We start from the raw sequence: 15240 nt of genomic DNA on the forward strand, positions 1-15240 counted from the left end.
AAAAAACGAATCAAATTTGTCACCCCCATATTGCCAAAAACAGTGTAATTATATTAAAGAATATATTCACATATTTTAAAAAATATAAATAAAAAATGCCTATACTATATCATCTAACTTTGCAAAAACCCACAGCAATCACCAGAACAGTGTATGGAAACTTTTCTGGGCCCAAGGCACACGAAATAATAGTTGCAAAAGGTCAAGTATTAGAATTATTGAGAGCTGATAAACAAGGGAAATTAAGTGTTATCGTATCTAAAGATATATTCGGTATAATTCGAAGCTTAGAAATTTTCCGATTAACTGGTAGTAATAAAGATTATATAGCAATTGGTAGTGACTCAGGAAGATTAGTAATATTAAAATATGATGATGAAAAAAATGATTTTATTCGAGTTCATTGTGAAACATACGGTAAAAGTGGTATTAGACGAATCGTACCTGGTGAATATATTGCTGTAGATCCAAAAGGTAGAGCTTTAATGTTATGTGCTATCGAAAAACAAAAATTTGTATATATATTAAATAGAGATAATAAAGAAAATTTAACTATTAGTAGTCCTTTAGAAGCTCATAAGTCTCATTCTATTTGTCATGCTGTAGTTGGATTGAATGTCGGGTTTGAAAATCCAATGTTTGTATCGATCGAACAAAATTATGAAACTTTAGATAAAGAAGTTACAAATGGAAATATACAATTAAGTTCGAATCCAAATGAAGATCAACAAATAATGGAATATCCTAAAAAAGGATTATGTTTTTGGGAAATGGATCTCGGATTAAATCATGTAATTAAAAAACATACAATACCTATTGATATTACTGCACATTTATTAATACCTTTACCAGGAGGTCAACAAGGACCCAGTGGTTTAATTGTCTGTTGTGAAAATTATTTAGTTTATAAAAAAATAGATCATGACGATGTATATTGTTCATATCCAAGACGATTAGAAGTGGGGGAAGAAAAAAATATATCTATTGTTTGTTGGACAATACATAGAATCAAAACATTCTTCTTTATATTAATACAATCTGAATATGGAGATTTATACAAAATAGAAGTTAATCATGAAGATGGTATTGTAAAAGAAATTATTTGTAAATATTTTGATACAGTACCTATAGCTAACTCTATATGTGTATTAAAATCTGGAGCATTATTTGTAGCAGCAGAATTTGGGAATCATTTCTTTTATCAATTCTCTGGTATTGGCAATGATTCCAATGAATCTATGTGTACATCTAACCATCCATCAGGAAAAAATGCAATTATCGCATTTAAAACACAAAAATTAAAAAATTTATATTTAGTAGATCAAATATATTCTTTATCCCCAATTATTGATATGAAAATATTAGATGCAAAAAATTCAAGTCTCCCACAAATATATGCTTTATGTGGTAGAGGACCAAGATCCTCTTTACGAATATTACAACATGGCTTAAGTATCGAAGAGCTAGCAAATAATGAATTACCAGGGAAGCCTAAATATATTTGGACAATTAAAAAAGATAACTCAAGTGAATATGATGGATATATTATTGTAAGCTTTGAAGGAAATACATTAATATTAGAAATTGGTGAAACAGTAGAAGAAGTATATGATAGTTTACTTTTAACAAATGTAACAACTATACATATTAATTTATTATATGATAATTCTTTTATACAAGTATATGATACAGGCATACGACATATCAATGGTAAGATAGTACAAGAATGGGTACCACCAAAAAATAAACAAATTAATGCCGCTACTTCTAATGGTTCACAAATTGTAGTATCCCTTAGTGGTGGTGAATTAATTTATTTTGAAATTGATGAATCACATACTTTAACTGAAATATTTAGAAAAAATATTAACGTAGAAATTTTATGTTTATCAATACAACAAATACAACAAAATAAATTAAGAGCTAGCTTTTTAGCAGTTGGATGTCTTGATAATGTAGTACGTTTACTATCAATTGAAAAAGATCAATATTTTAAACAACTATCTACATATATCTTACCTAATAATTCATCACCTCAAGATATTTGTATATCTGAAATGAAAGAATTGGGTAATCAAAAAGAACATACTATTTTATATTTAAATATCGGATTAAATACAGGAGTACTTTTAAGAAGTGTTATAGATCCTATATGTGGTACATTGAGTAATCATTATTCGAAATATTTAGGGGCTAAGTCTGTTAAAATATGTCATGTACAAGTTAATAAAAATCCAGCTCTTTTAGTATTATCTGAAAAAACATATCTATGTTATGTATATCAAGGGAAATATATTTATTCCCCATTAAATTATGATGTACTAGAATATGCATCATCTTTTTATTCTGAACAATGCTCAGATGGTTATGTAGCTATATCTGGAAATAGTTTAAGAATTTTCCGGTTTTATAGACTTGGCGAAGTTTTTAGTCAAAATATTTTACCCTTAACATTTACACCAAGAAAAATTGTCCCATTACCATTTCCTTCATTATTTTATGATAATGATACTTCTCTAGAAATTACGCGAATTAAAAATATACAAATGCTGGCTGTTATAGAAGCAGACCATAATGCATATGATGAAAATACCCAACGAGAAATTCAAAAGGCATTACGTGATATTAAGCTCGAAGGGAAAGAAGGGGAAGAAGATGATGTACCACAAGATGAACCAGATAATGAGGAAGAAGAATTATTATATGATCGTATAGGAACTCCAAAAGCAGGTGCAGGTAAATGGGGATCCTGTATTAAAATTATTAACCCAATAAACTTACAAGTTATAGATAAAGTGTCATTAGAACTCGAAGAAGCAGCTTTAAGTGTTTGTGCTTGTGAACTTGAAGCATTACATTGTTTAATAGTCGGAACCACTACTAATATGACATTAAAAAATAGAAATGTCCCATCAGCATCTTTAAGAGTATATACATATGATATTAATTACAAACTTAATTTGTTGCATATTACACCTATTGAAGATCAACCATATTGCTTTTGTCCATTTAATGGCAGAGTTATAGTATCGGTTGGAAATAAATTAAGAATATATGCATTAGGAAAAAAAAAATTATTAAAAAAATGTGAATATAAAGATATTCCTGAAGCAATTGTTTCAATAAAAGTTTCTGGAGACAGAATTTTTGCATCTGATATCAGAGAATCTGTTCTCATATTTTTTTATGATTCGAATCAAAATGTTATACGACTTATATCGGATGATATTATACCTCGATGGATAACATGTTCGGAAATTTTGGATCACCATACTATTATGGCTGCGGACAAGTTTGATTCCGTTTTCATACTGAGGGTAGGCCTTGCTCATGCATTTTTGTCAAGCAATTTTCTCGTGAATTTGCCTACCTTTTTTTGCTTCACCAATTTCATCATAACCTTTGTCATTTTCCTTTTTGTTAAGGTACCCGAAGAAGCGAAACAAGAGGAGTACGGAATAGCTAACAAATGCTGGTATGGAGGAGAAGTAATAAGTAGTTCAACAAAAAATAGAAAGGTAAGTGCATGAATCGAAACATAAATTATCCCTTTCCTTATCAACCACTGTAAATTATATGGATTGATTCCCTTATATATCACCATATAATGTGCATCTATTCACGTCACCCAATTTTATTACATGTTTTTATTTATACTTTCATTTATTATTTTATTTCTTCTATCCAGATGGAGCACATCATGAGCTTTCATATTGGAGAAATCGTGACCTCCTTACAAAAAGTCAAGCTATCCCCTGCGAGCAGTGAATGCATAATATATTCCACCATCATGGGAACCATAGGAGCATTTATTCCGTATGATAACAAGGAAGAGGTAAGAAATGGCTAGCTAATAAACATGTTCATGTATTCATTAATGGGTGGAAAAACCTCAAGAGTGCCAACCAATTTTGTACCTCTTTAATACAATAATGTTTATTTTTTTTTTTATGCAGCTGGAACTGACTCAACATTTGGAAATAATTTTGAGAACAGAAAAGCATGCTCTTTGTGGACGAGAGCACATATTTTTTCGTTCTTATTATCACCCCGTTCAGGTAAAAAGCGACACAAAAAAAAGAAATAATATAAACATGGGTTGGTCTTACTTTTTTATAAACATCAACCTGTTTCACATTCTTATATACCTACTTATAATGCACATATTTTGCCTATACTTTTTTATACAGCATGTTATTGATGGCGATTTATGCGAACAATTTTCGAGCCTACCATTTGACGTTCAAAGAAAAGTTGCATCCGACTTAGAAAAAACACCAGACGAAATTTTAAGAAAATTAGAAGACATAAGAAATAAAATACTTTAATATATATTTTGAATTATATTTGCCATTTTAATTAATTTATGTTTTTTTTTTTAAATAATATTAAATTTTTCTAAAAATTTTGTTTACACTTTTTAAATTATACTTATTTTTTTTCTTCTGTATTTCTTTTTCGTTATTTACAAAAAATTCGAAAAGGGGGGGTGCCATAGATATCTGTGCGCATATTTATCTACGCGTTTGGATATGCATATCTGCATGTATATAAGCACATGCATATTTGTGTGATGGTATAATTTTTTCTCCCCTCTATGATATTGCCATATAAATAAACAACACTAAAACTTTTTATCGTTTTTTACTAAAATAGAATATAACAAAATGCTAGACGTGTTCCAAACATATTTCATGACATCAGTTTTGCATATCTGTTAGTGTATATTACTCAGGAGGAATGTATAAATTTATTTTATTATCTTTATTTATAACCTATTTTAATTGGCCTGTTCAGGTAAAAGATAAAGACAACACATGCCAACGAATAATAACATCGCTGTTTATATTTTCAATTTTGAAACCTAGCCGATTAAACTATGCACACACACTTTTTTTATAAATCATTATAATCAAATTGAAAATAATAATTAACTGTTTTATATCTATATGTGGATATATAATGAAAATATAAATTACATTCGATTTTTTTTTTTTTTAATTTAACGCTTTAATATGGGTATATAAATACTAATTAATATACAATATTTAATAAAAACAAGTGATAAATCAACAAAATATAATGAATAAAAAAAAACTTTATATATGTATTTCTTATTATATAACAATTTTCACAAAATTTATAAAAGAAAATCTACAAAAAATATAAATTATTTAATATTTACATTGTTTTTTTATTTCGGTTTTATCCATATATTTTTATGCAGATTATTTTTTCCAAAAAAAAAAAAAAAATATTTATCACCTACTACAATAAACACTTAAATTTTATTAATATTCCTTTTCACATAATAATCAAAAAAGATAAAAAAAAAATTGATATACTTTTGTTTTAATATTATAAAAAATAGTTTTATTTTTATAAAACATAATAAAGCAAAATATTAACTATAATAAATATATACAATTTTTAGCATTCATTTTAAAGCTTAAATATATATTCATATAATTCATAGAAAATAATTTTTCCTATATATATTTTTTATGTTTTTACACTTTTTCGTTTAAACATATTTTAAAATTTATAAAATATAATGGGTCGCTCTTCAAAACGTCGTTCAGGTGGCTTAAGTAAGTATTAAATTACATTTTTACATATTTCACTAAGCAATAAATGTGTAATAATCCGATTGTTGCTTTGTATGTATAACACATTTTAGTTCAAGCTGTTTATTTTATAGTTCTCTTTTAACTCGACAATTTAAAAGTATAAATAAAATAATACAAAAATGATTGTAATTTTTTATATCAGGTACTAGGTCAGCTTTTTTGAAACCTTCATCTTCAAATGGATTGGGGAGGGGAAATAATACAAGCGCTCAAAACTATGCAGGAGGAAATATTATGCAACCACAACAAAAATCAGGAGGGTTTATATCAAATATGATGGGAACAGTAGCTAATGGAATGGCATCAGGTGTTGGTTTTGGAGTTGCTCAAAGAGCTGTTGATTCAATTTTAGGCCCACGACATATCGAAGTATCACACCCAAATAATAATGCCCAACTAAATCAAGTCGGAGCTATGAATATGGAAAGAAATAATGACTTTAAATGTAAAACATTTAGAGATGAACTTAATCAGGTAATACTAAATGATAGCATATTTTAATATACACTCCTTATATTTGTGTGCACTTTTTGTTTATTCATTTTGTTTTATTTCTCTATACTTAGTGTATGATGTCCCATTCCGATATCAGCCTATGCCAAAATTACGCCGATTCCCTAAAATCATGTCAGCAATCTATGTAAACAAGAAATGGAATAACTATTAAAAGGACACCCACCAAAAATATAATATTAAAAATATTAGTGAATAGAAAAAATAGAATTTATTTGTAATGAAAAGTAAAGAGATAAAATACAATTTTTATCGATTTATAAAAGAAGTTGCAAATATGAAGTATGTACTTTTTCTTACACTATATTATGAGTACGTTATTTATAACTTCTTTCATATGTGTGTGCATTATATAACCTATACATTTGCATACATAATAATTTATTTATTTTTTTACTAAAAAATAGTTTATGGCCTGTTACTTTTAAAATGTTTTAATAAGGCCATACATATATGTTTTTATGTTATCATTTTAACTATTATAGATTAATAAAATATTAAAAAATGTATAATTGTATACTTAAAGTAAAATAATACATGAAAATATTATATTTCTCTATGCCTTCCTATATGACATACATACATAGTTCGGATATAGACGTGAAAAAGTTTTATTTTTTTAAATAATAACACATTTTTGGTGATATACTAATCACGTCTTTGCATAGGCATGTGGAATAGCTTGGCTGATAGCCCCATTCGAATTGTTATGATAACTTTTTTGTGACTGTACTCGTTTCCAAACTGGTCAGTTTCATGCATTATAAGGTGGATAGGCAATTAAACAAGCTCACATTATTGCTATTCATTTTTTCTAACTTTTTATAATTAGGGAACATATAATATAGTTCTTTGTTTGCCCATTGGGGTACACATACGTACACACTTGTAGACTTAATGAATAGCTAAGATGGACAAAATTTATCAGTATTATTTTCAACAGCCAAATAAAAATATCGAATTTAATTCAGAAAATATAAATAATTTAATACAAAATAAAAAAACAATTAAAATAAGTCCACAAAAAGGGTATGTAATAAAGACATATGATAAGAATGGAGAAAAGGTTTATTTTAATATATGTTCTTCTAATTTAATTTCCGAATTTCATTTTAAAAAAATTCCGGATTTAAATAATCAAGAGGGATTAAGAATACCTTTAAGTATAGGCGAAGAAAAAAATAAAGAAGACAAAAAAGGAAATAAATACAAGACGTATGATATAGTTCTTAATACAAAAGTTGTTACACAAAGTAAAACTGATTCTCATTTAAAAAAAATAATAGCTGAATTAGTTCAGGCAGCAATCAAAAATAAATACAAAACAGAGACATGCTCAAACTTGTATTTCTTCCCTGATCATAAATATAAAGGTAAGTATCCAAAATAAAGATATATATTTCTATGCATATCCCATAAAAGGTCTACTAAAAAAATAATAGCTTAACCACATTTAGTAAACCATTTATTAATATGCTTACTTTTACATGAACATGTGATCATATCATGGTTATCACTTACAATTTATTATTCTCTTTTTTGGGGGGGACAGGGGATTATCCAGAGGACCAGTTCATAAAGGATGATCAGCAGCATAAATTTGAAGTTGTAGAAGAAGGCGACAAAAAAGAAATAAATATAAACAATAATAATGATGAAGTGATTGATATAGAAAAATTGTTAACAGTAAAACAACCACAATGGGATATGTGGTTTATTAATAAAAATGTGCTTGAAGAAAAATATAAAACACTGGATAAATTTTATATACCTTACATACGTATGTTCCCATTAGACAATGCAATCTATTCCTTTGATTTTAAACCCCCATTTTTAAATACAAATGAAAAAAAAAAAAATTACAATACAAATTTTAGATCGTTTTTAAATGATTATAATGTCGATTTAGATGATGAGTTTTTATCCTACGAAAAAGTTGATAACACTATTTGTGTTATTCAAATTCAACTACCCTTTTTTATTTTTGCTCAACGTAATTTGGGAAATTCAATTGATATTTTTCCTATTCACCAATTTATGAACATGTACATAAGTGATGAATGTTTGAAAATCCTTTTCAAAAAGTAAGACAATAAAAGTACACATAAAATATGAAATAGGTATGCACACCCACATATTTATGTACCCGTTTTTTTAGATCTCCACTTTTCCCAGCAGAATATAATCCACCATATAAAGATTTTACTATTCGCTTTCCTTTTTATTATAAGTCATCAAGAGTTATATCACAATATTTAGAAAAATATACCTTGTTAAATGTCATAATACCAGTCACTAAAAATAGTGCATCATCAATAATATTTAAAGAAGTCGCTAAAAACAAAAATGATGATACATCGTCAGATGGAGAAGAATCGAGTTGTGATTCTATATTTTGATTCTTACAAAATGGGAGAAACATACGATTCTTACCAACTAAAAATAACCAATATATAACCTTTTTTGTTATATGATATATGAAACTATATTAACATATATACACATAGTACTTATCTTTTTCAATTTATTCATTTTGTCGTATCAAACTGACAAACAAGTTAGTTTACGTTTAGTTAAAATATAAGCCGTTCTTTCAATGCCGGATCGTACTATACGAGTTCCTCTTCATAAAACGGTACATATAAATACATAATCATACATATTTTTTTTCATGTTATACAAAAATATAGTAGGTATATATAAGGCACAGGTGGACGGATAGGCGAAAGAAAAAATGGTGAGTACTTTTTCCTTTTTTTATGGAAGCCTAGCAATATTTGATTATTCCCTTTATTTGCTGGGTTGTTCGTTCTCACTGTCATACATGGGATCGCCTTCATCAATGAAATCGTATTCCAGGGCGAGGAGTTCAGAGGTCGTGTTTCCTGTACGCATTTATAGTGTTTCCATATGTTTCCAATGTTTGCAATGCTTGCATATGTATGTATAAATTCAAAGCAAAAAATAACATAACCTGCTCATATTTCATTCACATTTCATTCACGTTTCACTCACGCTTTAACATATATGCAGTTCCTTACCCCAATTGTATTTCCCAGATCCAGATCGTACAGTCAAGGCCCCATATGCTCGAGTTTTTCCAGCACTATGCCTTTCAAGGCGAATATTTTTATCTTTATTTGGATGAGCCATTTCTTATTAGCTTAAAATTTATTTTATTTTTATTACAGAATATGATTATTTTGAGGATGGGCTTATAAATATTTTTAAACGATATATAATACTAACTATATATCAATTATAGTGTTATATGCATATAAAAATTTTGGCTGAAAAATGTCTTTGAAGGTAAAAAAATTAAAAAAAAACTTTTATTATAAATTAAAAACAGAATGAAAATAAAGTAAATAAATAAAATATATAAACTTTTTGAGTATAAAAATTTGAAAATATATATAATAAGGCTTGTTACAATTTTTGTTTTAAATTTTTAGTAGGTAATTGATTTTTTATTGAATTTTTTTTTTTTTTTTTAAATCGAACAAAAAATTAAATAAATATACAGCTAATATTTAAATTCGATATTAATTTTATGTTTTTTTTTTAATTATATATGTTTATATAAATATGTAATTATTTGCACTCGAGGCGGTTGCCACAACAATAGAGGGGGGTTTTATATAATAGCATTATCCTTGATTGCTCAAAAATAAATAAATCGTAATTTATAATGCCAAAATATTTATAAATAGGAAAAAAAAAACATATAATAATTATACTATTGTCTAACACAAATATATTATAAAATTGTGTGTGTGTTATTTATGTAGGAAAATAATGGGAAATACTATAGTCCACTATTCATTTTCAGGCTTTGTTGTTTGGGCCATGAAATATAATGCATGTAAAAACGAAAAAAAATAATCAATAAAAAAAGAAATAAACAAATATATACAGATATATAATTATAAATAATACTATACAAATTTTATTTTTAAATTGTACCAAATTTACACAATTATACCACTTAATAAACAAACACAGGTTAAATATTTGTTCGTCCTTTTATTAGCTATTCATCACTTTAAATTGTTTCCTTCTTTAAAATTGTATATCAAAATTTAATTATTCCCTTTTGGCTATTTTTTATTTCATTATTCTGTTCTAAATATCGATTATATTTTTTATAATCTCTTAAATTAAAAAATATATAATCCATACTACCTTTAAGAAAATAAAAAATTGGCCCTAAAATATGTATATTCCATTTGGTGCTACTATCACATTTGTTTGATACTTATTTTATTATCTCCTTCCCATATATATGCATATTACACACGTATATATATGGATGTGTGCATATTAGGCGTCCCATATAGTTCCCTCTTTTTAACACTCCCATAAGTACACACGCATATTTGCAGAATTGCTTACTGATACTTGCTATGAACCACTTTACGTACAGACTTAGCAATTCATTAAATTGGTTTCTTAAACAAATTGTAATATATTTTAAATTGGTTACTTAAAAAATTGTAGCATTACACTAAATAAGTAAGCCACTATTCGTAATGTAAAAAATGTGACTTAAATTTTATCAGTTTTGGGGTTATATTAAGAATGGCTTGTTAATAAAAAGCGAATTAAATATGCAGTAAAGGCATATGTGCCTAGCATATGTTTATTTTATTTGTCTAACAAAAAAGTAGGAATAGCAAAATGGCAAACGGCAAAATAGGAATAGCAAAATGGCAAACGACAAAAAAACTGAATTTGCTTATACACATTTTTATGAATGCAAAGCACTTTATCATAGTTGTCAAATGAATTCAATAAAAAAATTGAGAAATAAACAAAAATTTTAAACCAATAATTGTGCATGTATTATGTACATATATGCCTACATTCTATTACACAAATGTATGACTTAAATATTTTGAAAAAAAATATTAACAAAATTAAATTCATTGCAAATCATTTGCTTGCACTTGAAGCAATTAGAGGGGTTATCACCTGCAAAAAAGTGTAAATGCATAAATGGAATGTATTACGTAAAAAGGGGATAATCATTTTTCAAAATTTTTCATGGTAACAATATTCTTATATTTATAAATGCAAAATGAATAAACTGACTTACCATGGTTATTGTTGAAATAAGTTTTATAAGAACATGTATAGACGGCCCAGCAGTATCTTTACATGGATCTCCAACTGTATCTCCTATAACACTAGAAATATGAGCTGGACTATTTTTCCCACCATACATACCGGTTTCTATATATTTCTTTGCATTATCCCAAGCTCCACCAGCATTATTTAAAAATAAAGCCATAAGTATACCAGTAGAAGTTGAAAACATTATAAAGGAAGCCATAACTTGTGCTCCTAATAATTTATTGTTTTGTAAATTCCCTATAAATTTAAATAAAATGCCGATAATTATAGGAGCTAAAATACCTAAAAGTCCAGGTTTAAATGTTTCTTTTAATGCTCTTTTACTTATTATATATACACATTTATGATAATCTGGTTTTTCTTTATATGATAAAATTCCTGGATGTTCATTAAATTGTCTTCGAACTTCTTTTAAAACTTCTTCTGCTGTATTTCCAACTGCATCTAAAGACCAGCCAGCAAATAAAAAAACAATTGCAGATCCCAAAATTCCTCCTATAAAAACTTCGGGTAATGCAATATCTACAGTTGCAAATGCCGTTCCTGATATATCAGACACTTCACTAAGAAATGCTGAAAATAACAAGAAGCAGGCAAGGGCAGCAGAACCTACACTATATCCCTTTGTATTGGCTTTTGTTACATTTCCAACTACATCTAATTTATCGGTTATTGTACGTACGTATTCAGGTTGCTTAGACATTTGTGCAATTCCACCTGCATTATCAGCTATTGGTCCAAAATTAGACATACTTAATATGAAAACAGATGTTGACAACATTCCCATTGTTGCAATAGATGTACCATATAAGCCATTTATCACATCATTTCCTTTTTTTATATTACTTTGTATTCCTAAATAATATGAAAATAATAATGATATGCATATAATTATAATTGGAAAAAATGTCGATTCAAGTCCAACATATAACCCAGCTATTATATTTGTAGCTGGACCACTTAAAGATGCATGTGCTATTTTTTTAACTTTGGGATAAGATGAATCTGTATAATATCGTGTAGATATGACAAATAAATATGAACAAATCATTCCTATCATTCCACAAAGTGAAAAATAAATCCATGCATTTCCTTTTGCTATATCATAAGTTTCATCTTCACCATTTGTAACATTACCAACAGTACTAAATAAAAATTTACATAACAAAGAAAATCCAAAAATAGAAAAACCACAAGTTATAAAATATGCCTTTAACATAATTTTTAATGGGTCTTCTAAATTTTCTGAAGTTATTTCATATTTTTCATTAAAATTTAAGTTATTTTTTTCAAAATTTTTTTGTCCACCCCCTAATAATAAATTATCTTTTTTTGTGTAAACTAAATAGGAACCTATTGTTGATACAAATAAATCCATTGAATGTATAAATAAAGGGAATAAAACAAAATAACTACAAACTGAATCCGAGATTATATTATTTTCACATAATGCACCCCCTAATATCATAGACGCAATAATTTCAGCGGATATCGACTCAAATAAATCAGCACATTGACCTGCACAATCACCAACATTATCTCCAACTAAATCAGCTATAACTGCTGGATTTCTTGCATCATCTTCTGGAATACTTTTTTCAATTTTCCCTACCAAATCAGCACCAATATCTGCAGCCTTTGTATATATCCCACCAGCTAGCTGATAAAGCATTGCTACTAGTGATGCTCCAAAACCATATCCAACAATCATTGTAGGATATTTTGTAAAAGATATAGTTGGGTATAATATATTTACTATTAACATTAATGATGAAATGCCAAATATTACTAAAGATATATTTACAATAGCACTAACTGTCCCACTTCTAAAACAGGTTACTAAAGTTTTGTTGTAGGAATATGTAGCTGCTTTTGATACTTTCATGTTAGCTCTTACTGATACGTAAATTCCACTATAAGCTGCTAAGGAACTACAAATAGCGCCTAACAAAAACGAGGCACAAGTTATGACCCCATATGCTAGTGGTGATATAGAAACATAACATATATTTTTATTGCCATTTAAAATACATGTGTCTAAAACAGAACTATTTTGGACATTCCCAAGCTCCTGAATAAATTTCATATCATTTCCCCTAATTATATGAAGTATCAAAATTAATAGTGTAAAAAAAATTGATACTTTAAAAATATAATTATATTGAACACTAAAAAATCCTTCTGCACCTTCCTTTATCGGTTTACCTATACTTTCAAGGGAAATAATTTCATAACCCTCACCAGGTTCACCAATCCGGTTAATATCATTTCCTGCATATTCATACCCGTTTTTAGCGCCATTATAATTTACGTTACTATTTTCATGACCTATTTTTATGTAACAATTTTCATATGTTTTATAATATTTTTCATTTTGTTTATATACAATATTTTCAGGATAACATTGTGAATGCATTTCTATTAATTTATTTTTTTTAAACATGTTGCCACTATCTTTGATAATTTCATAAGAGTCATCATCAGTATTCATTATTGTACTGAACATATAAAGAGAAAAAAGTAGAAAATATAAGCTGTAAAGAATTAGACCAATCAAAAAATTCGTTTTAATATTATTTATTTTGTTGTAACATACATATTGTATTAATAAAAATAAAAAAAATATAAATATGTTAATTAATATTCGTTGTCTTTTTGTCTGTTTAATATATAATTTAAACAGTTTAAAAAATTTTAGCATTTCATATCCACTACTTAATTTTCCTGAAAAGAATTTTTTTTGTTTTTTTTTTTGCCCATCTTCTATTATGTTCACATTTTGATAGCTATAATTTTTAAAAAAAGTTTTACAATTTTGGCTACTCATCAAATTTATTGGTACTTCATGATACTTTGAATTACAATTCATTTCCATTTTTCGAAAAAAAGAAACGCCCCCTTATTTCGTCACACTTTGTATATATACAATGCTACAATAGTACACATGCATATGCCACTTTCCAACGACTTTTAATCTTTATTTCGTTTCTAAAATTGGGTGTAAACAAATAGAATAAAGTGTGAATCTATAACACTCTTTTCTACAATTTTAAATATGCTCGTTGTATTTCTTTTTGTTTAACAATCGAATTTTTAATTTTATATGGACAGAGATGTGCACTATATTTTTATAAGTAAAATGGCAACGCTTTGCTACAAATCGGGTTGCTATTTTTCCTTTCGATTTTTAGCACTCTGGAAGTAAAGAAGGAAATAAATTAACAAGCTCGAATCGTTGTACTACATACAAATAGAAGAATATGTGCACATACATTATTGTCGAAATTTAAGTAGCACTCAAATAGAAAAATCGAGAACGGACTTAGTATACTATGCATGTATACTGTGCATGCATATTTTGCTATTATTTTTTCAATTCCAATAAAGTACAGTAAGCCAACTAAATTTTATTGTCTTCCACATTTAGGGCATTCAAATTATTATGCATAAATATGAACTCGAAAAATGAAAATGATTAAAAATTTATAATGCAAAACGAGGAATCGAATATATATTGTGTGCAGGATATACAAATCATAAGCCAATAATCTGACGAAATAAAATAATAAGTATGAACGGAAAATATGGAGAATGAAAAATACTGCAACAGTTGTATAAATATTTTTAATGGACATTAAAATGGAAAAGAATAATAAAACAGTTTTCATATAATTATTAAATATGTATTTTTTACATATTTTTTATGTTAAAAAAAAGTTATAAAAATGTGATTTCCTTAAGTATTTATAAAAAAAAAAAAATTATATACATACTATATTATATAGGGAATAATTATTTAATTTTTATTATTATAAATTTTTATATACGACCGTTTAATTTTAGTATAAACCCAAAATAATTAAAAATAATTGCAAATATGGCATTGTATACATATTCATTTATTGTCTAATTTTTTTTATAAAAGAAAATATGCACATATATAGTAAATAAGAATGAATAG

At 27.0% G+C, this 15240-nt stretch overlaps 5 protein-coding genes across 5 annotated transcripts; 3 read left to right on the forward strand and 2 right to left on the reverse strand.

The window, feature by feature from the left end:
* Positions 1-95: 95 nt before the first annotated feature.
* PCHAS_1451700 (splicing factor 3B subunit 3, putative) lies at positions 96-4328 on the forward strand (the record flags this gene model as incomplete). Its single annotated transcript, XM_016799788.1, has 5 exons — positions 96-3317; positions 3426-3518; positions 3689-3835; positions 3957-4058; positions 4191-4328. 5 exons carry the CDS (start codon positions 96-98, stop codon positions 4326-4328), a joined length of 3702 nt encoding a protein of 1233 aa, XP_016655032.1.
* A 1226-nt stretch (positions 4329-5554) lies between these two features.
* On the forward strand, positions 5555-6274 carry PCHAS_1451800 (conserved Plasmodium protein, unknown function; the record flags this gene model as incomplete). Its single annotated transcript, XM_016799789.1, has 3 exons — positions 5555-5591; positions 5773-6104; positions 6197-6274. 3 exons carry the CDS (start codon positions 5555-5557, stop codon positions 6272-6274), a joined length of 447 nt encoding a protein of 148 aa, XP_016655033.1.
* A 779-nt stretch (positions 6275-7053) lies between these two features.
* Positions 7054-8542, forward strand: PCHAS_1451900 (PIH1 domain-containing protein, putative; the record flags this gene model as incomplete). Its single annotated transcript, XM_741138.1, has 3 exons — positions 7054-7516; positions 7696-8227; positions 8302-8542. 3 exons carry the CDS (start codon positions 7054-7056, stop codon positions 8540-8542), a joined length of 1236 nt encoding a protein of 411 aa, XP_746231.1.
* Positions 8543-8933: 391 nt separating this feature from the next.
* Positions 8934-9296, reverse strand: PCHAS_1452000 (conserved protein, unknown function; the record flags this gene model as incomplete). Its single annotated transcript, XM_016799790.1, has 2 exons — positions 8934-9028; positions 9185-9296. The coding sequence occupies 2 exons, from the start codon at positions 9294-9296 to the stop codon at positions 8934-8936; spliced, it is 207 nt and encodes a 68-aa protein (XP_016655034.1).
* A 1782-nt stretch (positions 9297-11078) lies between these two features.
* Positions 11079-14154, reverse strand: PCHAS_1452100 (inorganic pyrophosphatase, putative; the record flags this gene model as incomplete). The annotated part of the gene is made up of 2 exons (XM_016799791.1): positions 11079-11117; positions 11242-14154. The coding sequence occupies 2 exons, from the start codon at positions 14152-14154 to the stop codon at positions 11079-11081; spliced, it is 2952 nt and encodes a 983-aa protein (XP_016655035.1).
* Between the last annotated feature and the right edge of the window lie 1086 nt (positions 14155-15240).

This window comes from Plasmodium chabaudi (assembly GCF_900002335.3).
Source record: "Plasmodium chabaudi chabaudi strain AS genome assembly, chromosome: 14".
Lineage (NCBI taxonomy): Eukaryota > Apicomplexa > Aconoidasida > Haemosporida > Plasmodiidae > Plasmodium > Plasmodium chabaudi.